The sequence below is a fragment of the Anser anser genome (genome assembly GCF_964211835.1).
Source record: "Anser anser genome assembly, chromosome: 3".
NCBI lineage: Eukaryota > Metazoa > Chordata > Aves > Anseriformes > Anatidae > Anser > Anser anser.
Genome location: NC_139722.1, coordinates 50283226 through 50310052, shown reverse-complemented (window position 1 = coordinate 50310052; position 26827 = coordinate 50283226). Strand labels below are relative to the sequence as shown.

Genomic DNA, 26827 nt, shown 5'->3' with positions numbered 1-26827 from the left:
TGGGCTTCTTCGTTGGAAGGGGCCAGGGACCAAAGGTGACGTCTGAGAAGCTATTCAAAAGCATTGCCGGGAATCAGGAGCTCTGTCACAAAAGTAGCGTTTGTGTGGTGCTCTTAAATATAAAGGGCTATAGAAAAGGTTGATCTCTTTCTTTTCTTTTTAGTGAAGCTGACTTATTAAGCCACCGTGTTTTTAACCTCCTTTTCGTGTATTTATTGATAAATTTTGGGGACCTATCAGTGGAAAGACAGTTTGTTGTCTTTAACATTTTAAGGAGCTGAGTGTAAGCCGTGGTAGCTCTTTGATACCCCACTCTTCTGAAAAAGAACCTCATTCATGTGATTAATTATAGTGTTTTTTTTTTTTTCCTTCTTTTTCTTCCCTGTCCCCCACAATGGCTGCCCTGTAATTCCACTACTTAATGAGATCCTTCTCATCCAAATCGATTTCAGAACAAATGGGCACAGATGTTTAGGTGTCTGGGGTTTCTTCTGCTCGAAAATGATTGTCAGCCTTCATTTTCATTTCAGCTTTCAAGCCTGTTGGAACAACGGCATTCCTGCCATTGCAAGCGTTATTCAGCCGTGTGAACTGTGACTCGTTCTGAAAGATCACACACTTTTCCCTCCCGAGCATGCACCTATCCTCCTGCTGGGTTAGCTGCTTGCAGGCCGCTGTCTGAAGCCAGCGTGCTGGGGTACATGCTGCTGCAGAGCTTTTTGGCTGGCTGGTGTTCAGCCCTGTGCTGTGCAGATATAGCGGTCCCCTGCTATTGCAGACAGCAAGCTTCGGGGTGGGAGATGCTACTTTTGTCTGTTTCTGAAAAATATGTTATCAAATGTCTTTTTCAGCGTCTCTTTACAGAAACAAACAAACAAAACCCAACAGAAAACAAAGAGCAAACCCTAAAGGAACAATAAACCTCATACAGACCTCCTGGCTCCCATTCACTCCAGCCTATGTTTGCTTTGGCTGAAAAAACACCCGTTCGTAATATCAGCTCAAGGCAAGCTCCATCTGGTCTGACGGTCCTCTTTTATCACCTTTGTTTTCTGGTTTTGTCCTCTCCTTTTCTCCCTGGTGTCAGAGGATTCCTGCTGTCACCACGCGGGCTCGTGGTCCCCAGCGGGGCTGGCTGCTGCCTCCCCACCAGCCCAGGCCTTGGGGCTGAGCTGTTCCCCTCCATCATCTGACTCCATCCAGGCCTGTTGATTGTTATCTCCTCTATGCTTTCCAGGGCTTTTTGTGAAATAAGATCCTGTAGGAATCCCATTTTTTTTTTCACAGCATCACAGGATAGCTGAGGTGGGAAGGGCCCTCTGGAGACCATCTGGTCCAACCCCTGCTCAGGCAGGGACACCCAGAGCTGCTTGCCTAGGACCACGTCTGGGTGGCTTGGTTTGTAGTTTATTGAATGTTGAAATTAATTTATGGGAAAAAAACACCCTCATTATGGAAGCCCGGTTAATCACAACCGATTAAAGGGAAGCTTGAAACTACCTACCCAGCCACAGCAGTGAATTCTCCCACCTGAGGATGAGGAGTCGTGAGGAATCAATCTTAATTCAGTACAACTTAACACCGTGCTTGTATTTATATCTACTTGAGGGCAAGAGATAACACGTCTAAATTTCCTAGCACGACGAAAGCAGGCAGAATTTGGGGAAGGTACCGCAGATGGGAGTGCAGAGCCCTGCTGCTATGCGAGCACATGCCTGGAAGACCTTTTCTGTCCCACTTTGTCTGCGTGGGAAGTGTTGTTTGAAAAAGTGACAGGGTCCCCAAGGTTCAAAGCTGATGGGCCTCACAGGGAGTACAGAGAGCATCCACTGCAGCTAGTTCCCCGTGGTTACAAAAATGAGGATTTGTAGGGCCAAGGGGAGCCACACTGGCATTTTTTTCCGGGAAAACAAAGGATTCTGGTGTATCTTGTCAGGCAAGCGTGGGGGGCGAAGGGGGCTTTTCTCAAAGAATGCAGGAAGCTATCTTTTCTAATGAGATGAAAATCTTTTTAGATTTACAAAAAAAAAAAAAAGAAAGAGATTGTTTGCAGAAGTTTCCTTTGGTGATGGTGTTTGCAGTACAAATCCTTCTTTCAGTGGACGCTGGAGCAGAGAGATGTGATAGACGGAAAATGCAATAGAGATAAAAATGATTTCACTGTTTTCAGATGTCCTGCTAGAAGGTTTAGATATTCAGAGTTTGTTTTTCTTCCTGCATTTATATAAGCCAAGGCTTACCTGGGTGTCCCAGAATAACTGTGTTGACACTTGTATTCTGGATAAAGAACCCTCTTTTCTGAATTAGCTGCATCTGCTTTTGAAGTTGATTATCATAAATCGTACTTAGATGCTCTTTCGCGGTAGCTCAAACCCTACTTTGTTCTGAAATAACTTTCATGTGCAGACAAGCCCCTAGGAAACTCTTTCTGTTTGAAAGGAAATCTCCTTAATTTATTAGCCCTTGCGCTTTATGTTTGTGCTGAAAATGAATGCTGTTCCTTTAAGTGGTTTTATTTATTTATTTATTTATTTATTTATTTATTTTCTTTGCAGACCGTAAGGTGGCACATTGATCTGCAACCATGGGCAAGTCCAACTCCTTCCCTGAACTTTGAGGCCTTGAGGTTCCTGAAGTATATTAGCACTTCTCAGGTAGGTTTTCATTTCAGCCTCCATTCAGAAAACGGTTCTGCCTGACACAGTCTGTGCCCTCGCAGATAGGGAATTAGCCTCACACCAAACTGTTTTTGCAATTGCTTTTGGATATATGCTTTGTTTCTAAAGTCGCTCAATGTTGCAGTGATGGTCACCATGAACATAAAGGTCAAAATACAGGGTAGAAAGCATGCATTATATCCTTGCTTTTTATTTACAGACCTATTTGTGTCCTGACAGAAGCACAAAAGGACTGAAATCCCAGCAGTGGTTCCTCTCCCAGCCGCTGTCTCTTTCTCAGACAGAAAAATACTGAGCAGTCTGTAGTGAGAGGGCCGTGTGCTTAGCCACTTCAGTTCTCAATAATAACGCAATAACCCCGGTCCTGTTCATTAAAAAAAGGATGCATTTGAGGTTCACAGTAAAATGAGATCAATGCATCAGTCCCTAGCTTGGATGAATTTTCCAAATAGTGCCCAGAGAACTCTGATTACCTGAGGGCAAAAAAGGGGATGATGACCTGGAGAATTAGTATTTTTATGTGTTTTTTCTAAGGTGACATCTCCAAACCCAGCGTGCATTAACAGATAGTTCCAGGGCTCAGCCTGTGTGGAAATTGGGCTGTCGGGTCCTCATAGAGACATCACTTCTGCACAACAGCATTTATGCATGTATTTCCTGTAATAAAGAATGGAAAAGGTACTGGATACCCACAGTTTTGATGGGGTGGGTGCTTTAGGTACCTGGGTCTATCAGGAATTGGACCTCGAATGCAAATTTAACTGCACCATTTGCTTCTGCTGAAAAGCAGCAAAAAGTCTCAGCTCACTGAAACGTCATTCACGTAAGAAGTTCTGTCAGTGCAGTGCTTTCAGGGCTGAGGCAGAAGACTCACCTGAAGCATATCTGGAAAATATGCTGCTGTGCCTACAGTTTGGTAGCTGGGAGGGCAGCAGAGCAGTCACTTATCCTCCTGCTTGTGGTACCCTGGCTAAATGCTCAGAAACACAAAGAGAGCGTCTCTGCCTGCCCTGATGCTGGCACTGAGAGGAGAAAAGGCAAGACAACATAGCAAGAGATGTGTGTAGAGCTGCTTGTTTTACAGTGCACAAGTTTAGGCTGAGGCACCATGTTAAGCTGAGAACATCCCTCATCTCATTGCCTTAATAAACAGTGGCAGATGCTGCTAAACTCTGCCAGTTGTGTCAAAACCTACAAGGACATCAATTAGCAGAGAGTTTATCACTTCTGACACACTTATCAGGAAGTTTTGATCCCAGAGTAACTGACCCTGGGGACAAGCCTAAGTGAAAACAACAAAATGAGAGAAACTCTTGTTTCTGACCTGGCAGCTGTTACAGGATTAACAGCTGATGGGGTTACACCATGCCTAGTAGGAGCATTTCTGGAAATGGGATCCTGCTTATGCAGATGAGCATGGACTCTCGTTATCTTTGCTTGCTGAGCTACTTACTCCGCTGGAGTTCAGCTCCCTGCTGTAGCGTGGAGCAGCTCACACTGCTGGAGGCAGGAGATGCCGTGTCAGTGGGTCAGGGTATGGCCAGAGAAAGCTTTTTCTTGCCAGTGTCTGGCGACCAGATGAACCACCTTACACGTGCTGTTATTCGTGTGACAGCAGCGAGTGGAAGCCCAGAGCAGGACGTGAGCTCAGCGCAGCAGTGTCTGTAAACAGACGGGTGATGGTGCTAAAGGTAGGGTTCAGGTGTTTTGATTTGGGGTTTTATTTTAATAGAAAGAGCTATTGCTAGCTAAAATTGCTCCAAATTCTGAGGGTTGGAATTGCTCATAATACCACGAGTCAATTAAGTGGCAGCTTTGCAGAATCTTTTATTTTTCTGTAGAGAGCACATTATTCTTCTGTAGCTTAAAATTAGTGCTTGTTATCACAATGCCATTTATTCTTTGACTGTTAAGTGACTGAAGGGAAATGGGTAGTGGGGTGCAGTGCAAATCAGCACTTAAAACTTAGTAAATCCTGAGAGCAGCATGAAGAGATGCTGTATTAGCTTTTATGAATTTTCCATGAGAATCAGGAGCTAAGCAGGAATAGGGAGGTGGTGAAGCAGCTTGCAGCTCTGTGGATGCAATGCTCTGCATAATGATCTTTCAAAGCTTAAACAACTTTAAAAAATAGAGGTTTATTTACTTATTTTGAGGAACATGCTGGAGAGTGCCTACCACAGCAAGGGCTGTATTCCAGTTGTCATTCTCACCTCTGTTTTTGTCTCTATTGTCATCTTTCCACCTTTTTTTTTGGCTGTCTGGCAGTGCCAGCTCCCATCCCCGCAGCCACAGCTGGTTCTGGGTTCAGGGAACAACTTCTCATTGTGATGGCTCAGCAGGGCTCCTGCAGTGTCTGTATCCCTTCTCCTTTTGCAATGCTTTTATCCTGACTTGAAGCTCTCAAAATATAATAAGCCAGCAGAGCACAGACATGTGCTATGATTCCTCTGTTTAACTAAACACTTGCTTAAATCCCTTTGTTATTGAATAGGGGGTGTTGTAAGGTCATGATTAAATCTCTTTGGGAGATTCAGGACGCTACAGGTGTAGTGTGTAGCATACATTGCGGTGACACTGCAATTTGTGATTAAAACATTGAATTGTGACATGATTTGAGCACGGTTCAGGATGCAGAACCTACTCCAAGGTTTGAAAGGAAAAAAAAATAAGCATTTGAATGCTGAAATAACGTGTTCTCAGGAAAATTGATTTCAGGGTATAATATTAATGTTTAATTATTTGCTTTTTAAACTGTGTTGCTCTCTGGGGGATTATGTAAGCCCTAAATTTCACCAAGCAGAACAGACAAACAAGGAAAAAAGTGATGCAATTTCCATAGCTGCGGATCAGATTGACAAGCAGATTTAAATGAAACTTCTTTCCACTCTTTTCCCAGAAGGCAAATTAAAAACAAATTTAAAGTTACGTCTTAAAATAAAACATGCTTTGATTTCAACAGATTTCATGTGAACACATGAACCTGAGCAGCCTAGGAGGGAACTCCGAAACCACAAAGAAGCCCTGGTCAGTCTGCCTTGATGAGAGGTTTGGCCTCATTCATCGGATCAGAAGCAAGCAGTGCCGTCTCTATTCCCTTGGGTAAGTGCTCCGTTTAAAAGACAGCAGATTTTTCCGTGGTGCATTCAAGCATCAAAGAGCCTTCTAAATGCAGCACAGACTGCAACAAAGCTGTCTTTTAAAATACTGGCTTTGTTCAGGTGTGTTTAGTATGTGCTGATGTGCTTCTGTGAACTCTGTTTTTAGGGAGAAACTTTTCTGCAGGAAGGGTCTTCATTTTCCTTCACTTTTCTGTCAGTATGAAAATAAATTGCTTCACGGTGAGCAGTGAGTGGTAGTTCCAGCAGAGGAAGATGGAAATTAGTGAGATAAACTGGGGAGCAGTACAGCGTCTTCCTGAGCAGAAGTGACTTGCATAATTGCCAGGTACTTCAAGCAGCATTACTTCTAAAACTTCATTAACTACCCCTGGGACGAAATTGTACATTTCCATACGAGAATGTGGTTGCTGAGCACTTCAGGGGTGATGTGTGCCGAAGTGATAATAATGAAGGTGATTGTGGCCTTATTTTAAAACGTTTGTAGTGTGTGTGATGTTTACAACACTTGAGACTGAAGTTTTCGCTCTCGACAGTACAAGTGGTTTTGCAGGTAGCAAAACCACAACTGCAGCCTGTTTCCCTGCTGATAATGCCTCTGCCTCTTGCAAGGACGAGGGAACTCAGTCCTCAGACTTTGTCAGGCCACTGGCCCTTCACATTGTCCCTCAGTGCACAGTTGCATCAGGAGGGTGATCAGCAGGATCTGGACCTCATTTCACACAGGTGGCTCTGTGACTGCTGCCCAGTGCGACTCTGGGGTCCCGTGAGCCAGCTTTAGGCTGGGGGTGCGTTGGAGGGCTTCATCTCCCTTGAACCAGCACAGGCTTGTTTCTGTGATATTGCTGCTGCGGGTTCAGAAACGGTCCATGGCAAAGAACTGCGTCTGGGTGACATTTCTCAGTGATGAGCACATGGCAGTTAACGCCAGCAATTAAAGTAAAGTGGATCCAGGGTACGCTGCTTTCATAGGGAGTGCTTTCTATTAATTTGTGTGGGCTTTTATTTGGATCAATCTTGTACTGAGCTGTAAAGAACAAGCTCCTCAGAGAGCGAGGAGCTCTCAGGTCTTGTTCAGCTATGAATATCGCTGTGGCAGAACAACAATACCGAGCCCTTCAGGGATGAATCATACCTGCAGAGAGCAAACTCCTTCTGAGCACTGGTCTTACTTGCTGATGCTTTTTAGAACCCTTTTCAAATGATGCTTACTTGGTTTTAATGCGAACTATAGGTTTACATGAAGGTTTTTGCTCAGTTTTTCACTTTGCTGTGGAAGTTAGGAGAGATGCTGTATTATCCCACACATAGGTACAGTCTGTGCCTGCTCAGCTGCAGTACTGGCTCATTGCCTCAGGTCGTCTGCAGGGAGAGGTGGGCACATTTGTGTGGAAAACCAGGTAAGCTGAGTAACCTTCTGGAGGTAGCTGCAGCCTTCACTTGATCATGGAGGAAGTCTAGGATAACACAGCTGTTCACTTTAGGTGTCTTGGCAAAGTGCCTGTAGTTCAGTGGAACTAGTATATAGACCTTACCCTTCAAGTTACGTGATCATTAATATTAGACCCGAGCTCTGTTATTAATGTGCCTCTTGCCTTTTGATATTTTGGATATTTTGGATGAAATTTTTGTTGAATTAGCAAGTAGACACAATGCAGAGTTTATTTCATCTGTGCTGGGAAACAGACCCAGCACAAAGGTGAGCAGCACAAAGGTAACTTGCAGGTGGTTTTGAACAAATCTCAACTAGTGAGTGTACTCCGGTGCTTTATGTGGTGCTGCTTTTGATATGGTGCAGGGAGCCCGAATGCCAGATTTTCTGTAGTGGCAGAACAGTAGGGCTTAGCAGAGATTGAAACTGATGTTGGCTCTTCCATCAATCATCAGATACACATGTGCAGTAAATACCCAGCTGTGATGCCTCTAACGAAACAGCTAAAATATAAAAGAAAAATATTTGAGGTTAAGGAGGAACAGTTTTTAATCCTTTGGATTCCTTCCGCAGCCTTTGGAGCTGGTTGCTGCATAATTCTTCTGTCAGACTCACTTCCTTTAGTTTATGACAGGCAGAAAAATAATTTTGCTCAAGTAAGACAAAAATCCCCTTTAAACATTTTTTTTCTTTATCTCATACACTTCATAAAGAGCAAATGGGAAGCATCTGCTTTCAACAAAGAACATTCTCCACGGAGGGGATGGATGGAGGACAAATGTGAAAGTTCAGTGTGAGTGTTACTGGGAATCTTGAATTAAATCCATAAATCATTAAAAATTAAAGAAAGCATGCTGCTTAGACTTTGCCTCGTGAATGCTATAAAGGAGGTTGCTTTTGAATGGGAGTAAGCACTGTCTGAAATGTCTGGAGGTCTTTTTAGATGAGCATTCGTGGCTTCCGCTACTGGGAGGCAGCAATGTTTGTGCTTGGGGGTAGGATTTCCCAGTGTGATGTGTAATTGCAGTGTGCATTAGTGAGCTGTAGTTATTAGTGCTAAATCTGCTTAGATTACGTTAAGTCTGTTACAAACACAACAGGCAGGCACTCAAGCTGGGATAATATAAATTAATAGGATTTCAGAAACTTAACAGTTGAGGTTTGAAGAGTCTCACTGCAACACCACGTAAAAGCCTATTTTAGGAGGATCTTAAATTGCAGGAGCTTTAGGATCCAGGCAGGGAATGCTTCTTTTTTCTGAGATGCAGAAATTGCTTATCTGCCTTTGAGTAAGAAAAGAGAGGGGAAGAAAAAGAGGCCAGAAAGGGAGAGCTGGACCTTAATATGCGTTCTTTTACACCACTGACCTGTGGCCCCTTTGGAAGCTGGAGCACCCCATGCTGGAGCAGCTGCAGTTGTCCACGAGAGCTGCCAGCGGGTCCAGCAGTGCTTCTGCTCCTCTTGCACAGGGCTCATCTGCAGGATATGTTTTCTGCTGCTTTTAAGGCTCACCTTTACCTCTGCTGCAGGGGACCACGTGCAAACCCCATCTCTGTAGCCAAGCTCTGTCTTATTCTGTGAGGGATAGATAGGTCGGTGTCTCTAGCATTTTTTATTTTGCTGTTACTGGAAGACAGCAGCTGGTCTCTTCTGGTGGCCTTGCTATTTTTCTGTGACCTCAACACATTTCTTAAGGCTGCCTTTTTTTTTTTTTTAAATCCTTTTTAATTAACAGAAAAACTTTAAAAAAAAACAACTCATTTGTTTACCTCTCTTGTGCTGTGTTCTCATTTGGCATGATCACATGTGAGCCTGGCATTTTTCAAACCAGTTTGCAGTTCTGTAGCGACCTTATTTTGTCTGGTAAGTACTTGTGATTGATTAGTTCTCTCTTCAGGCATAAATGTGAGCTGTTAGCCCGAGTGTCAGAAGATATACCAACCCCTTCTTCACCCTCAACTATTTTTTGTTCTGTTTTCCACCACTGCAAGCCTCCCTTTGCAGTCCACATACGAGTAACAATCTGCTTGAAGGCAGCCTGAGGCCTGCCTGCATCCAAAGCATCTGGATTGCACCAGCTGGAACCGTTAGAAGTGTGTCACGGATGCATGTGTCCATGGGTCGCTGGTAGGCTCATTGCTCTAATGCTGCATTTGTCCCAAACAATTTGTATTTTGTTCTTTTCCAGCCAGCTTCTCATTCCAAAGGGATTACGCCGGTCTTTGTTCATCTGCGCCCCTTCTGTAGAATGCCATATGCAAACAAACACGCCGATTCACTTGGTTAACTTCTGAACTTTTTTCCTGGTGTCTACTGAATGTAGCGAAAGAAAACTGCCCTCTTTCCCTCCCACACATCTCTATGGGCTGGAGTCCTGTGAAATACAATCGTTCTTAAAAGCATGCTGGGCTGTTCTTGCAATCCCTGTATCCTTCTACTCACCCAGGACTCCTGAAGGGGAAGGTGGTTCAGTGGAGGACCTTCTAGCAGGGCACTGGTACCTTAGGCTTGGCAGATGTGATACCATGTTGGTAACTCCCAAAATACATGCTCTTCCAAACATTGTATCGGGAGTTGGGTTCACTTTAGTTTACCAACATGTCATCTATGTCAAACGTTTAGTGCTGCCTTAATGTTGTATCCCAGTGTAGTATGATGTAAAATTTATCACGTTTTACACGTTGATGCACATAGCCAGAATTAGTTCAGACTCACACCATTTTAAATATGCCTAAGCATAATTGTGTTGCCATGTAGCAGGTGCTCTGTCAGTACCTCTAAGAGTACTGCCCTACAACGGTTTGTCTGCGGTAGATAAAGGCCATGCTGTACAGAGTACAGAGTGGATATTTTCAATTTGTACAACTGGCTGATGTGCTGAATTAAAAAACCTTGATTCCCTTCCCAGTGCTACACGTGTGTATCCAACAGCATGATTTTGATTAAGTTTAAGGTTTAGTTTATGATTCAAACCACACTTGGAACAAGCTTGGAGGGGAAGAGGTGAAGAGGACATCATATTTTACACAGCAGGGAAGGCCTGAGGTCCAGATATGTGATTGCAATGGAAAATACCAGAGTTTTTAGTTTTCTTTTATCCTGTCTGAATCAATTGGCCGTAGGAGGTGGGAGTGTGGCACAGCCTCATAAAGCACATCTTTTCTTTGCAGAGACAGGGGCTGGGATGACACTATTTTCTGTACAATAGGGCTGTTTGTCCTTCGTTAGGGTCTTTTTCAATTTAGCATCAATCTTTCTCTAAGAGTAAAAACACTGCTGCTGTTGGGAAAGAGGTGTTTTTAAATTTGCATTTTAATCTGTGTCTTCCTGTACACAGATTGAGAGCAATTTGTTTTTTGCATCTTATCCCCATTGGTGGCCATTGTGGGTCATCGTTGTGTAGATATGGTAGGAAATATGATTGATTTTTACAAAGTAGCATTGTATGCATTTTAAATACATTTGTTCTTCTGCATCTGTTCCTGTAATTTTTCTTTATCTAAGTACTTATTCCGAATCTACAGTGGGCATTATTGTTCTTCATCTTTATTTCTGGTTGTCTCATCAGAATTAGGGTTAGATAACCTAACACAGCACTGTGGATAAAATCCCAAGAAGTAGCATGACAGCTCCTCCACTCTGCTTCAGAAACCAGCAGGTTGGATTTTCCCTTCTTGCATGCCACAGTCCTCGGGATATTCTCCTCACCAGTAGGTCTTTTTGCAACATCAGTATTTGCGTCTTGTTTGTTCCGTAGGCTGGGCAACGATGACAACCAGTTTGAGATCAGCATGGCTAACAGTGGCTGCGAGGTGCATCGCTTCGACCCCAGCATCAAGTCAGCGCACATCCAGGAGGGTCGGCACCTCTGGTACCATCGCCTCTCTGTTGACTGGAGGGATCCCAATCCAGCCATTGCTGCTCATAGACTTCACAGCAACACGAAGAAGCTGGGCACGATACTGAACGAATTTGGACACCAGAAGGTAAGGACCCGGGCGGCAGGTTTCGGACTGCAAGGTTAAGTGTTGGGAAGGCTGCAGAACTTGTAGAGCAATGGGGTTGGACCAGATGACCTCAGAGATCCCTTCCAACCTCAACCATTCTGTGATTCTGTGATTCTTGCTGTCTCAGGAGCTCAGGTGCTTTCCAAGGTTATCTCCCGACAACAGTTTTTTCTTCAGAAACACTTGCAAGGCATTCCTTCTAGGGGTGTCTTTTCTATCTCGCTTTTCCTTTGCGCTGATAACAGCCGCTTTGATTTTAAATCACAAGCCAAATACTTTCCTCCTTCTCCCTTCCTTTTCCCTTCAGCTAGCTGGTGACACTGGGCATTTGTGTTTTCAGTCCTGTGGAAGTTCTGGTCATTGCTTGGGTAAGAGTACTAAACTACTCAAGCAGCACAGTTTACAAAGACAAAAATATTTGCATCAACAACTAGAAGAGAAGAGGTAATGGATGGGTTGTTTAGATTTTTAGGGTTACTAGTCCTAACCACAGTTTTTGTCAACAAAAACATCCTGCTTTGAAATTAGCAGTGCTCTGTTTTTTTAACATTTCCTTTTTTTTTTTAAAGGAACTGTAAATACATAAGAAATCTTCAATTCTCAGCTAACTGTTGCCAAAAGACATTTGAGGAAGTTCCTGACACACAGGATTAGGTTGCTTTCAAGAGAGATTTTCCCTCAGAGGATATACTAGCATGAATTGAAATGCTAATATACTTCATTGCCTGCAGCTAGTTCTGCATGTCTTTGTGTGTTTTTTTTTCTTTTTTCTTTTTTTTTTTTTTTAAGAAATAGACAGCCTGAGCTAAGGAGGAGCTTTTCTGTAGGATTTACAAAGCAAGCAAGCAGTGCAACATTTGTTTGGTTTGTTATTATAAAACTCAAGATGTCCTTTTCAGTTCATTTCTCGCTTTTCTTTAGCGTTTTCTTTTGGTTCAGCTCTCCTGATTGAACCATTTTGAAGAGAAGAGCAGAAAAAGCATCTTTTCCCTGCTTCTTAGTCATACTGTAATTGTCCTAGGTTGTGCATTAGTGAAACATCTGGGGAGAGACAGAGATGGCTTTCCTTTGACGTATGCCTCACATTGATTGTTTTGATTTTAGATGAATTACTCACAGAGCAAATGATTAATGACCTGATCCAGAAAAAGCACATGAACGTTGTGATACACGAGACCTGCTGGGAACAGTCAGTTGGTTTTCACGGACTGGCGCGGGGCGCTCGTGAGACCTGCTGTGAATTAGAGGAGTGTAGCTGTGAATCTGAGTGTGTAAACTTCTGGGTGAGAGCTGCCTGATGTGAAAGCACCCAGCTGGAGGGCGGCCCTGGACCACAGCGCTCACATAACGTGTGGGATCGGGCTTTTCTGTAGTTGTGCACACACAGCACAGGATTTGGTTAAGTGTGTTGGCACAACGTGAACACCATGCGTGGCCATTTAGTCTACTAGCATTCACATGGCTTCCCTGCGCAAATTAGGACATTAGTGAGGTCAGGAGCTGACTTTCCTCAGTCAGCGTACAGCCATTACCTACTTGGCAGTCTTCTGATGCTTCCTAGTTGGGAAATACTTGAATAAACCTGTTCTACTTACATTGTTCTACTTAGCTTTTGTCTGCTTGGAAGGCCACCTGAAGAGCTGTGTGTTGCGTTAAGACACTGGTACGCTCCAATTTATGACAAGGACATCAAAGTAACTGCTGTGACACTCACATTTTCGTTTTTCCGGTGAATGCAAGTGGAATGTTCCCTGGACTAAATAAATAAGTTAATTCAAAACAGTTTCCATAATATTTTCCAAAGCACTTTTTTAGTTAGAAATTTGAAACATGCTCTTGGTCCCATTCTTTTTAACTTTAAAAATCCTGACGCCTACCCTCAAAGCTGCTCTTTTCCCACTTCAAGGGAGGAATTCCGAGCAACATCATTTGAAGTTAATGCCTCATTTTCTCCTTGCTTTTATTCTTAAAGATTTGGGACTCGATCCAAGACCCTCCAAGTGAATGAGAATATTTCCACTGACGTCAGGGACTGTTGAAGAGGGGACAGACAAGGCCTCCTGTAGGTCTTACCACTGCAGTCTTGAAAGGAAATCATGCAATCTGGGGGGTTTGTGTGCAAAGACATCAAAGAACTTGACGGGCTTATTTCTCTCTCTGGCTCGAATGAGAGCACACCTGCTATTCGGCAGTCGGTACTGGGAGCCCTCCCACAGAAGTGGAAACCCATTCTGTTATTATGACAAGAAACACAAACAGTTCTTTTGCTGTTGGAGTGGATTTGAGGAAGCATTAAATGAACTTGATCTTTCTAAAGGGCTGCGTGACATAACAGTCCTCTGTTCTCTGAGGAGTGTAAATAGCCTGGAGGTAGAGGAATCATCTAATTCTATAATAGGATGAGATTGAAAACGGAGACATGCAGTCAGACTATTTTGGGGAACTATGAGAGAGAGAAATCTTTTAAGTGCTGGAATAATCTCCAAAGGATGTAGTGAGAGTCCTGTTTCCTGGCACACAGATCTAGACTGAAAATTTGCTGGTGTATCTTCTGAGATATATCAGTATTTTCAGTATCTTCATATACCTGTATCTTCAGTATTTTATCAGCCACTGAAGAGGATAAAGATGTAAAAATCAATCTTTCTCATATATTTTTTTCCTAATCTTTTTTTTTGTTTTTTTTTTTCTTTTTTTCTTATGGGTACTCTCCAGTGCACAGCTGATGAATAGTGTAGAAAAGGGAGAAAGACACCGAATGCTTAAGGTTTTCTTTCTTATTTCATCACGGTTCAGCTTTGTGAAAGCTAGCTTTTTCATATTCTCTCACAGACTGCTGGAGTGAGGGTGCTATTGTACTGGTGTTCCCCACGGATCATTGATAGCTGGACGGGGAACTTCATTCATATAGGATCACTGGATAATTGAAGTCAGAAGAGATTTTGGGAGTCCTGTAGTTCAATCCCTAGCTCAAAGCAAGGCCAGCTATGAAGTCAGACCAGGATGTTCAGAGTTTTTTCCACTCGAATCGTGAAAAGCACTGAGTTTTCTCCAAAGTGGAGACTGCGCAACTTCTCTGGGCAAGCTATTGTCCTGCTTGGTGGTCCTCATCATGGAAAAAAAGTATTTCCTTATATCCAGGGAGCCAAAACTGTACACAGTATCTAGATGTACTATCACAAGTGCTGAATACAGGGGGATAATCGTGTCCCTTGGTCGATGGGCCGTGCTCCTGCTAATGCATCCCAGGATGCTGTTGACCTTCTTTGCACAGCGAACCCCAGGGCCTTTCTGCAGAGCTGCTCTCCAGCCAGCCAGGCTGTCCAGTGTGTCCTTCCTCCCCAGCTGCAGGACTTGGTGCTGTCCTTGTTGAATTTCATCAGGTCTGGATTTGTCACAACCAGTTCCATGGTCTGGCAAGGGGTTCACCAGTCTGAATTGCAGTCGTTACAAGGGGGGCAATTCGGCTGTCTAAATAAACTGTTCACCTAGTCCCAGCAGAGATTTGCTTTGTAGCTAGTACTGGTGTCATCCTCCGAAGGCTGCTGCGTTCCATGGAGCCCAGACTTCAGTATGCAGGAAGACTGTAAAGAAAAGGCTGTGCTGAAATGCAAACTCCACCCTCCCACTCCAACGTTATCCCCTCCACAAAGAGTCACCACCCTTACCCAGAAATTCAAATCAGGCTGCTACGTGTATTCTACGCTCTAAAGATTGTGCTGTAAAGCAAAATTTAAAACCTTCGACAGAAAGGCCCTGAGCAGCAGAAGCAAGCAAGAGTTCATTCTGCCTTGAGTGGATGTGCCTGAGACTCAGCCAGGCATGTTCACGTGCACAAACTCTTAATTCAGAAGTAGTTTGTTGTCTTCTTGAGCTCTGCAGGTCAAATCTCATGTGCTGCCATCAGTAAGGGCTGTGAATTTGCATTCTTTGGTGGCGCAAGGCAGCAGCGAATAAGGTGCTTTCCTGGAAAACAAATTAAACTAGAAAGGAGAGTCTGAGCATGCAAAGTATCATCTTCATTTAATCAGGAAGTGCTCATAGGCATATCTTTTGGGGGATGGCAGAGCTGCGTTCAACTCCTTCCACTCAAGTCATCTTGAACAAATCATAAGAGACCAGACTGTGCCATCGTTTATTATTAAAAGAAATGCAAAGAGATCTTTAAGTCCCAGTTTTGATTAGAAGGCTTTAATTTACGCTGGCATCTGCATGAAGAATTGTTTGTTTGACAACCTGGCTAAGAGAAAAAAAAAAAGAAAGACTCCTCCCTTTCACCTGTTACTTAATACAACACAACCCCAAAACCTTACACCCTGCAGCCGTCTTGATTAATAACCTCATCTCCTCCTCAGCAAGTGATTTATCCCTTGCCTCATCTCCTAAAGCAGATACTGCAGACTCCATTTCATGCTGCACTTTCAGCTTTATGAAGAGTGGTGTGGAAGAGCAAAGATTAAAGAAGATCAATTTACCTTTGTGATTTAAAATCAACTCAATGTTGGTAGTACATAAATAAATACAAAATAAAAGCCCAGGAAAAACTGCAGAACAAGTTAGTTGCGCGTGGAGATTTGATTAACGAAACAAAAAATTAACTCTCCAGATAGGGAAGAGTCCACCTTCAACTTCTGGAGCAACCAAATCCACGCAGCCACGCATTACTATGTGCACCGTGGGACTGCCGGGGCCAGAGCTGTCGTTGAAGTTTTTGATCCTGCCCTGAGCTCGGGATGAGGAGCCAGCAGCTCAGAAGCCCGGGAACTTCTGCAGGGAGCTGTGTCCTCGTGGCCTCTGCTGCTGTGGCTGGAGGACAGCCCCGCTCAGCCTGCCGAGGTGGGAGCACGAGTTCACATCCCCGTGCTGCTCTGTTTGGCCCGGCGTCAGAGCAGCCAAAGGAGACCGGATCTCTTGAGTTGCTGTGTTGCACAAATCCTTTGGTAAATGTTTGGAGTTCTGTTGAAAGGGCTTATTTATTTTTTTTTCTTTGCTGTACTGTGCTTATCTGGGGCTTTTCCAGAATCATAGTTCTAGAAGGAAGAAAGACACCCTTCATCTGATGATAGCATCACTATTTTCAGGACCTTAGGCTTAAGTGGCCCTTTTTCTGCGGCTGCCATTTACTCCCCAGATGTATTTGTGAAGAACAGTCTTTGTTTTGGTAGGGTTATCGTACTGGCCTCTAAGTCTCCTCTGACAGGAGAGATCCTACCTTTTCCATAATATCTTTTTAGTTTTTGCCTGCCCCTCTTGCAGCTGGAAGACAAGTGGTCAGAGCGGTGCTCCAGAGCCCTGGTGGGGTCTCAGGCTGTCACTGCCATACTCCCATTCCTCCCCTGAAAATGCCTCCGCTGCCACCACTTGTCAGCCAGGCAGGCACAATCCCATAACCCAAAGACCTTAAAATCTAAATAAATGGCCTGCCGAGGGAAGGAGAAGCGTGGAGCTCTCCCTTAACTCACGTGTCTGCATTGGAGATAGCTGTCAAGGGCCTCATAAACTCAAGGCAAACCTTTAAGGTGCAGTTCATCTCATGCAAGGGCGGGCACTTAAAACATGGCTGGATGGCACAAACTGCCCATCTCAAATTGCCCTTCAGAAGTTTCTCTTCCTCGCTGTGGTCTATACAGAACTGGACAGCTGGTTTGGGTTGACATGTCTAAGGCTGGGTGAGGTGTGTCCCACCTCGAGTGACTTGCCCTAGTAGCACAGAGGCACAGTCCAGCTGAGTGAGGCAGCCTCCTCATCCTATTCTCCTCTTTTTCTTAAGTAATAACACTTCAGAACGTCACCAAAAAGCAGGGTAAGTGCTGAAGCGTGAGAAAATTCCATTAGCGACGAACACAATGAGAAACAAATTCCCCAGACCTGCAAGAATCATTTCCTCTCTCATCAGAGTCAGATGAAATTACCGAAGTATCCAGAGGACTCTCTTTTCTGTCTCGTTTTTCCTGGCAGAGAATTATTTCAGCAGCTCTCAGATGTGATAGTTGGAATCATTTTTAATTAAGAAAATGATTTGCAGTTCCGTATTCACTACAGGGTGGTAATTGCAGAAAGTCAGAGTTTAACGTGGCTGTGACCAGCACAGCTCTGTGTGTGTCTTTTGGGGCTTTTGTTGTGTTTTGAGCAAGTAGTGGGAAAATACTGCCAGATGTGACCTGTGCCACGCTGATAATGTGTGCACGTGTAAGTGATCCAGGAAAAACAGGGGGGATAAGAAAGGGGGACTTGCTACTGGGTGCTGAGAGCGGTGCGGGCGGTGAGCAGGCGGTGCAGTGCAACAAGCAGACGCGGTGGGGCTGGGAAGGGGACCTGAGAAGACCACAGGGAGTGAGAGCATCCTTAAAAATTCTCTGTCTTAATTCCACACATCCCCTTTTTGTTTTTCTTTTTTTTTTGGCTCCAGCTCCAGCCTCGGATTTCTGTGTGAAACCAGAAAGATATGGATGAATGCAAGAGGGATTAGGCAAGGTGCATGGCAACTTCAAGGCGTACAGAGAGGAAAAACTGTAGGATGTGGGGAGCTGTGGCAGTGCCTCCAAACCCAGCTGTGTGCTCAGCATCTCTCTTAGAAGTCCCGAGTTCTGCAGATGTCTCACACGCCTAATTTCTGTGCTGGTTGTGCTGAAAGGGAGAGCACCAGAGATAATAACTTCAGTCAAGCTAGCTAGAAAATGTAAAGTAGTATCTTTTTTTAAGTCATGCCATTAAAGCAAAGGCTCAGAGTGCTGGAGAGCGTGTTATTCTACAATAAGCATCTGCCTCGGGCTCTGTAAATTGATTTATGAGTTCAGGCAAGACTTATTACCCGTAACACACACATTCAGTCCCTTTGAGGTTATGTTTGTACATGCTGGCCCCAATTCATTGGCAGTGTAATGGGACCAATTTCCTTGGAGTTACACCGGAGCTGCAATTTGAGCACTAGCTGGTGTGTGTGCATTGACCTTCTCCTTTGTGGATGTGCCAGTGAGTTAGTGAATTTTAGTCCTGTTGCTGAAACCTAAGTGGCAATCGAACTGGTGCGGCTATTTCCAGCTGCAGGTGGAGCTTCTGCCTTCTGCAACTTCGTTGTGGTTTCCCCTGAGTAATCCACAAGCTGCTCCTGACACAGTATCCTGGCTGCAGGCATTTTTTAATTTCAGTGATAATGAAATCAAAGTGGAAATTGCTCCTTATTTGCTTAGTCAGCTGAGGCTGCTGCTGCCTGTGCGGTGTTTCCATCGTAACTGGAGTGAAATTTGGCTGTGAGTAGCAGTGGGCCTGAGCACCTCACGTTTCTGGGAGCGGAGGTCTTTGGTCAGTGATTTACTGCTCACCACCTCTCCCACCACCTGTATCACGCGCTAGAAATGCATCATCTGCATTCCTGTGCGGGGTCGTCTCTTCGTCTCCTGCATCTCCTTTCACCTCCTTTAAATTCTCTCCACCAATCCTCAAGGTATCGATAAGAATAGTGGTGTTTCTAGGGAACAGGTGGTGTTTCGTATGCAATTGTCAGGCACGGAGGGAAGATCTTTTAAATGCTAACGTTGGCTGGGTGAGGTACAACCTGTGGCCTTTTCTTCCCCTAGGAAAAAGGCAGGTGTGATGCCTGAATTGTAATGAAAGTACTTCATTGCAGAAATTATGTAGGTCTGCTCTGAAAAGAACCCCACAACTCTCAAGGCATAGTATTGTTTGCTAAAAAATAGCAAGGAAGGAGGATTTTTTTTAGGTTTTCATTTTCTTTCTTTGTTGCCTTTGCTGTTGTTAAGGAAGACCCCTCAGAAAAATTAGGTATTCAGAGTCTGTTTCCCCCAGCGCTCCACCATCTTTTGGACACCAGCAGCGGCACCCCACCATTTCCGTGCGAGACAGCATCGTGGTACTACGTGACAGCAGAGGGTCTTGCAGCTGGGATGCTGTTTGCTGTGCTCAACCACTTCACAGCAGCCCCAGCCCTCTGTCCCTTGCACGCACGCACACACTCGCAGCTCTTGCTCCTCCTGGCTTCGGCGGGCAGAACTCCTGCTGATGATCAGGCTGATAAATAACTCAAGATCAGGTTTTCTGGAGCTGCCCGGTGGGCATTCTCCACTTCCTCACTTCTCCACAGGGACCGAGGGACCCGACGAGGTGACGTTTTGATTTTTCCTCTGCGGTGGAAGAGCTGCACAAAGCAGAAAATGTAACGGAGTGCAAACGGGAGCTGGGGCAGAGTGCTCTTGAGCAGGGATGTGCACTGGTGAGCTGCCGATGCTCTGTGCAGGCGAGGAGCTTGCTGCCGGGGGAAGTGTTAAAGAGCCCCCATGTCCTCACGGTGGCTCCTCACCCTGTTTCCTCTGAGGAGGCATCACTTTGAGCTCCCAGCTAGCAGTGAGCTGCCTGCTGCCTGTTCTGGAGATTGTTCTCTGTTTAAAGAGATAGAGGAGCAAGTTGCTCGAGATGTTTGTGACAGGCAGGTCCTCTGCCTCGGCATCACCTACATACAGTGCTGCTCTGCTCCATGCTAAGGGTTTGTAGATCCTGCTCTCTGGGCCACTGTAGAGGAGCCCTGGTCTTGCTGGGTAGCAAGCTAGACAGCCGGCCATACAGACCTTCATGGAGGAGGTTGTAAATGTGAGTAGGAAGGACGGGAGGTCATCTGAAGGAGCTGTACACCGCTGACCAGCAGTGGCTGATCTTTTTTCCCTGGTTTCAGTACCCATAGCGCTCACCGTGGCCACAGCCGTCCCCGTCTCCCCGATGGGAGGCTCAGGTTGTGCAGGGATGGGTCCTGCTCCCAGGGGTTGCAGGGAGCACAGGGTTCTCAGGCAGCTGGGAGCACAGTTTGGTGTTAGACTACATCTGTCATCAGTCACGGCCGCAGCTCAGAATAAAAGGGGATGAAAGGGGACTTAAAATCCAAGCCCCTGCCTGCTGGTGAGGAGGGGCTGGGTGCATTTTGAAAGAAAGGGCAAGGAAAGAGAGAGGAGTATCATGCTGGAAGACTGCGGATTGGACAAGAAGGAAGCTATGTTTAAAAAAAAACAACACTCAAGAACGTGTTCGTTACTTGCAAAGCTGTATGCTGTCAAAATACGTATTAAACAGCTTTTTTTTTTCTTCTACTTTTATCTGCTGAAAATATAGAATTGCTCTTAGGAAAAAGGGAAAAGCGGGTGCCTCTTTGCTGGTAAATTCCCTAGGGCTGCGATGCAGAAGGATGGGGCACCTGGGAGCTCCCCTCTTGCTTTGCAGCCACCTCCACGTCTCCCCTTGCTGCCCCCAGCTGGCTCCCGCAGCAAGGAGGGACCCCGGCTGCCTGACCTGCACCGTGTCTGGTTTCCTGGCTGCCGTTTCGCCGTGCTGAGCTGGTGCTGGAGGTAATATGGCTAAACTGCTTCCCGGCTGCTCGCTCTCCATCGACTCTGCTCCACCGGGAGCTCTGAACGGTGCCCACGGGGCAGCCCGTGATGAGATCCCCGTTAACCCTGGTGCTTCGAGAGCAATCAAGGCAGACAGAGCTCTGGGCTCTGCTTTGGGAGGCACGCTCAGTAACAAGTCATTACCCTGAAAAGGAGAAATGAGCGTTCATGCTGCACGTGTTAACTTCCACTAATTGAAACCCATTCTTTCTCAGCTGTTTTGTATGCTTGGTTGTGCATGAGGGAAGGCCTTCATTTTTTTCCCCGAGTGTAACTGGTACAAGGCTTTTCAGAGTAGCGAAGCGCTGAGAAAACATTAAAAAAGCCACATTTTTCTACTTCTTCTGTGATAACCTAGTTAGTTCTAATTGCTCACATTTTTACATTTGGAACAGAAAAAGAGACTAAATGTCTTGTAATCACTCTTGCGATCTGCAGTTTGATGTTTCAAGCTCTGTAATGATTACTTACAGTGCATTACAAACCACACAGCTCGTAAGAGCGCAGATAAAGCAGGCTTCCTGCCCCTGAAATTTGTCATCTGACTGTGAGATGACATTTTGCTAGCAGAAGGATATTGTTTTGGTCCCCTAGCTTTTGCTTCTCTTCCCTCCCTGGCCCTTAATTCAGCTGTGCTGGGTTGTTCAGAGAGGCAGCTCCCAGCCCTTGTGGGGCCTGCCGTGGCCCCTGCCCATTGTCCTCCATCCCCGGGGAAGGAGATGCCCGTAGGGGAGGTCTGAGGGACAAGGGAACGTGGGATCCTGAGAGAGCCACGTCTCCTCCTGGGACTTCTGGGCAGGAGAAGAGCCGTGGCCATCTTCCGATGTCTTTGGGATGGAGATGAAAGCCTTCTTTCTGCAGGTTCGCATCCTTTGCTGCTAAAGGGCTTCCTTTAACCAGGACCACAGCACAGTCTCCGTGGTCTTTAGCTTGATTTGCTGTCAGTAGTTTCTTGGTATTCTTCAGGAAGTTGGCACGCTGTACTTTTGTACGGGCTCTGTCTTTGGGTGCTGAATGGGAACAGCTTGAAACGAGGGATCAGGGCTTCACGGCACGTGCCCCTGGAAGCCGTCCAGCCTCACAGCCACCGGCTGTGGAGATGGCTGCTTTGTTCTCTAGGCTGGCAGGTGAGATCTCACACCACGGGGGGACGGAGCTCGTTCCTGTGGGGTCTGATATCCACCTTTTCTGAAAGGGGGAAATGTAGGTGAGGAGAGTACGGCCCTAAAGGCTGCTAGCCTAACTTAATCTCCTTCTGACAGCGACATTTCTGCTCATCTGGGGACAGCTCGTTTCTGTTGGAAAATGCCAAGCAAGCCTCTTTATCTGTGAAAGAGCGTTTGTGGAAGATAAGAGGAACCAGTCATAGTCTGTTAGTACTCAAAGCCAGCAAGCTTCCGACTGCCATCCTTTGCCTTAAGGCACTGTGGGGCTTTGCTCTCTTTCTAGCGTGCCCCCCGGGACTTACCCTCAGAGCTGGCTCCAGCTGTGTTCCTGGGTGAGCTGGAGCTCTGAGTTTATGCATTTGTTTAGTAATCCTTTCACTGGCGCTTTGAATCAAAGCACCCTGGCGGTGGCAGCGCGTCTCTTGTTGGTAGTGCATTTCTTATCACTGAGGGTAAATAAATACCTCCTGAGAAGCCTGATCTTCACAAAACTGCGTTCAGCATTAGCAGGAGGCTTGTCAGGCACTCAGACACTGACACAAAGCTGTTCTGGCATTCATTTTACCCAATCTGTGGCAGAGAAATGGGGACTGGGGTGAGATGGACACCGGGTCTGGAAGGCAGTCACGGGTGGTCGTGGTACAGACAGGGACCTTCCTCCGGGTCCCCGAGCGGTGCAGAGCACTCAGAGCCACAGAGAGCCTCGGGTTTGTGCATTCAGCACATCCCCACCAGTGCTCTGTTGCTTTTCTGATCGTTTCAGTGCGTGTTTAAGCAGTTATCGTGGCAACTCGCTCTATCCTGCAGACACGTTGGTTAGCAGCTGCTTTTCAGATCAATTTTGCGAATACAGCGCGGCGCATGCAGGGTGCCTGCTGATCAGCCCCAGCAGCTCCCAGGCTGCTGGTGTCACAGGAGAAAAAACAAACAAACCTGGAAGATGAGGAATGGGAACATTACCATGAGAAAAACGATGTCACGCTGTTACCAGAAAGCCGGATCATGGGAAAACAAAAGCAAATGCTTAGAAACATTTCTTTCCAATCCCTCCCCTAGAAAGAGGTTTTGAATAATTTGTCTCTCCTTTCAAACTCGCAGAAGTCTCACCGAGGCAGAAATGTGTGGTTCCTGAACAGTCCTATGGCAATTGTGCCCACGCGGAATCAAAACCACCTGCAAAATTGCATTGCAGGTAGAGCTGCGAGTCGCTGTCTGAAAAATAAGTAACCTATTTAAATGTATGCAGGGAAACAGGCGAGCTCGACCATGAAGTGGTTCCTAGCTGAATTTCGTGAGCAGGATCATTTACATTCAGCCCGCTCGTGAACCCAGAGGAGCACTACACAAAACTATTTTTCTGTCCCTCGTGTGGACAGACTGACAGGCTCTGTGTTGCAGCTTCAAGCTAGGAAATACCAGAGCGAAGGTTGGCCGTGCAACCTTCGCCTCCCCTCCCCGTGCAGACGTGCCACAATACAGGCTTTAATTCCCTAATCCTGCGGTCATTTTCCACTGCCCCCTGCCTCCCTCAGCACGGGGGAGGCACCGTGATGCCTTGATGAGCAGATCCGCAGCAGCCTGGCTTGCTGGTACCGTGTGTGTGACCAGGGCATTATTCGAGTCGCCCCCCAAGCCCTGCTCTGAACACACGGAGTTTTTTCAGCTGTTTTACAGCTTGTCCCACTGAGGTCTCGCAGGGCTTCACAGACACAACCCTTGCACCCTGCAGCGGGTGTTCAGGGATTAAAACCCTCATCTCGTAGATGGAGTCCTCAGCTCTCGGTCCTCTCCTCCCAGCCAGTCCCCTTCTGACGCTTCATCCCGTTTGGCCTCCATTTCCCTCTGGCAGCAGTGTTATCGTCCCACAGCGCAGTGAGGTGGCGGTAGCCCCGTGGCGTCCAGGCCTTACCTCATTGGGAACAAGAACAACCTTTCAAAAAAGATGAACCCCGGGCTCTCCCTGCCTCTTCAGCCTCTGCACTTTTCGTCCTCAGTGTCTCTTCGTCCCTCTGCTGCCAGCCCTGCCTGCCTCTGTCTGTCCCTCAGGCAATCGGGGAGCACAGGCTGTAGAGTTTTTGGCATCCAGGTGGGATCGATGCAGGTCCGGGCAGGCTGGAAGGGCCTTTGCCATGAAGTCAGAGCTCCTGCGTGGGAAGCCCACGCAGTTACTGACAGCGACTTTTGCTGTGTGGGGCTGGGGTTAGGTTTTGCGGCCAGCCCCACCGCCGGCCTGTTGCTCACCGGGTTTGTTCTGGTGCAGACTGAGACTCCCGATGCAGTGGGTTGCCTTGCTTCATCGTCCCCATCAATGACCAAAACAACCCCTTGACTTAAGGCTGAATTTGAATTTTAGGGTCGGGAGGGAGCCTGTTGTGTGGGATAGACAGGACCCATCCAGACTAAGCAGCTAGCCATGCTAAGGCTGGTTTTGGATTCGACCAGACCACCTTACCATGAGACCAGTTTGTCTTCCTGTCCCCTGGTAGCGCCCCAAAGAAGCACAGCAAGCGCGGCCTCTTGAAACTTCGATGTTTCTGCTTACAGCTGTGTTATTGTGCCCTCAAATTCAGGCTCTTCAGGGTCTGCCTCAGCTTGCTAATGGCACTTCATCAGCTGTAATGGGGCCCGCCTGCTGACTTGCAACATTTCTGCAGGTTTTTCTTTTTTTTTTTTCCTCTCTTTTTTTTGCTGTTCTTGACTCTAAATAAAGTCTTCAGTTTTCACTTCAAACGCATCCCGTGTGCGAACAGATGGGCACAAGCAGAAGCTCAGGTGGAACAGCGCAGGAAAACCACGCTCCCCCGGGAGTTTCCCGTGTCCTGCTCTAGGGAAGAAGCGCACTTCAGCTTGGCAGCATCTGTGCACCACGGCAGGTCAGCGCTTTATACCAGGTGTGAAATTTTGATGAAATGCTCTTTCTTTGTTTTCAAAAGGTACAGCTCCCCTCCCCCGACTCACCTCAAAGCAAAGCCAGTCTGCAGTTGTGTTGGGCCGTGAGAAGCTGGTTTTCTGAATATCCAACTGCAAAATTAAATAATGGCCTAAAATCAAAATGGGGCACTTGATGTATTTTGTATTTTATCATAATGTTTTCCTTTCAAAGAAATTCATGGCTTCTTTCCCGTTATCCCTTATTTTTTGGAGGAGCTGCCCATCAAACTCTGGACAGTCTTTGCATAATTCTCCTTTGAATTTGTTCTCCTTGCTCAGCGTGAGTACTGATGCCTGCAACAACTTCAGACAGCAGCATGGCAGCGGGGGGCTCGTGACCTGTGTGGCTAGGAGCATTCATTTCACTTCAGCCTCCTCTTGCGCTCGTGTGCTGTGTACAGCTCTCACCTCCTTGCCAGGTCCTCGGGACTGGACCCATCCTCTTGTGCGTGTGGCGTCTGGCAATGAGGCCTCCACTCTGCTGTGGTGCAAGTAACCACTGTTATTTCATCTTTTTCTGTCACAGGGTTTTGTGATGGAGAAATAAGGAACAGCAGTGCGTTAGTGTCTTTGGTTGGTGAGATGGGCAAATTTTCTCCATAACTTCACTGCCGCCACAAGATCTGTGAAGGAACAAGAACGTGCTTTGGCTCTAGGAGCAGCTCAGAGTACAAAGCTTTTCAGAGTAGGAGCTGGAGGCAGAAGCGCTGTGAAACTTCACGTACTGTCCTGTCGGTATAAGCCCTAGGATGCTCTGAGATTATTATTTTTAGACACAAAAGCCACTGTATATAAGGGTAATCATGTATATTGTATAATGGGAACGCCTGGCCTCAGACGTTGCTGCCAGTAATTGCAAAGCCTGTCATTTTCACCTAGCAGTTATGTTTTTGTTGCAGATTGATGTCCTCAAGGCAGATGTGGAGAGCGCGGAGTGGAAAATTCTGGAAAACCTGATCCTGGAAGATGTTGTTGAGCAGATCGGACAGTTGGTCTTTGAGGTGCACATCCACTGGCCTGGCTTCGAGGTCAGTGGCAATGACAGCACCGTGGTGCGGTACTGGTACAGTCTGCTCCGAGAACTGGAGCTGAAGGACTTCAGGCTTTTCCATACCTACAAAGACTTATCAAAACCACAGATGTTTCTGAAAAAGGCAGCCTTCAATGCCAGTAGCTGTTACACACTGAGCTGGGTGAATACAAGATGGCAACAGCAGGAAGGAATTTATGATGTGTGACCGCGAGCCATCTGTCCATTACTGAAGAGGACCTTGGAGTCACTGGCTAAAGTTGCTAAATATGCATACAGCAGTTGCTGATTAAATGGGCTGGCTTTTATTATTGTACATTGTCAAAAGGCCTGGCACTAGGAGATGATGCCTGTTGTAAATCTTTAGGTATAGCAGTATATTTGCCAGCAAGTGTACTTTCTTAGAGGACGGGCATTCTGCAAAGGTTTGTCTGGGGAAGCTAAGAGTGGCTTTTTGAGTTCAGCCTTTCTCACACGCCTGGCAGTGGGACACAGATACTTGGCTGCAGGAGGAGCTGCCACCAGAGCCCCTCTCCTTGCCCTTCAGAGACCTCTGTCATGTAATGCCAGCCACAGAAGGCAGGGCTTCACTAGTTTATCTGCTCAAAGAACAGCTTGTCTTAAATTCCTCTTGCAATGTCTGTGACGAATGGTTTCTCATCTAGTGAGATGCTTATGTCAAACTGAAACCTGGTCTTTTTTAGCTTGGTTTTGGGTTTGGGTGAACGTTCTGCAGCGTGCCTTTTCCAGTGCTGTACCTGGATGCTTCTCAGCACATAGCTTCCCTGGCCCAGCCTGCCTCTCCCCGACACGGGCAGGACAGACCCCAGGGCTGCACTGGCGCTCACAGAGGCAGTGGCCACCTGCCCTCAGAGGTGTATGGATGTGCCCTGCTCTGCAGGCACGCTGGGCACCGTGCGCTGGCATGCAGGTTGCCTGCAGGGTGCTTCCAGCAGCCAGGCTTGGTCATTCCCTGAGAAGCTAAGCAATGCAGGGAGCTAAAAAGTCTATAGCAAATTGTTTCTTTTCTAAAGATTTTTGACATTAAACTTTGCATTGAAATACCAGATCA

General features: G+C 46.3%; 1 protein-coding gene across 5 annotated transcripts in view; it reads left to right on the top strand.

Moving 5' to 3' along the window:
* The window catches only part of METTL24 (methyltransferase like 24), a 42708-nt gene extending 15881 nt beyond the window's left edge, over nucleotides 1-26827 (top strand). For 2 of the 5 annotated variants that reach the window (XM_083828054.1, XM_083828053.1), the window contains exons 2-5: nucleotides 2556-2654; nucleotides 5641-5780; nucleotides 10987-11215; nucleotides 25625-26827. In XM_083828054.1, the coding sequence (XP_083684180.1) occupies nucleotides 2556-2654; nucleotides 5641-5780; nucleotides 10987-11215; nucleotides 25625-25963 (807 nt within the window). In that variant the 3' untranslated portion in view covers nucleotides 25964-26827. Of the gene's footprint in view, nucleotides 1-2555; nucleotides 2655-5640; nucleotides 5781-5989; nucleotides 6126-10986; nucleotides 11216-24504; nucleotides 24686-25624 lie in introns of those variants that run through there. The other 3 variants (XM_083828052.1, XM_083828051.1, XM_083828055.1) reach the window with 3 other exon arrangements.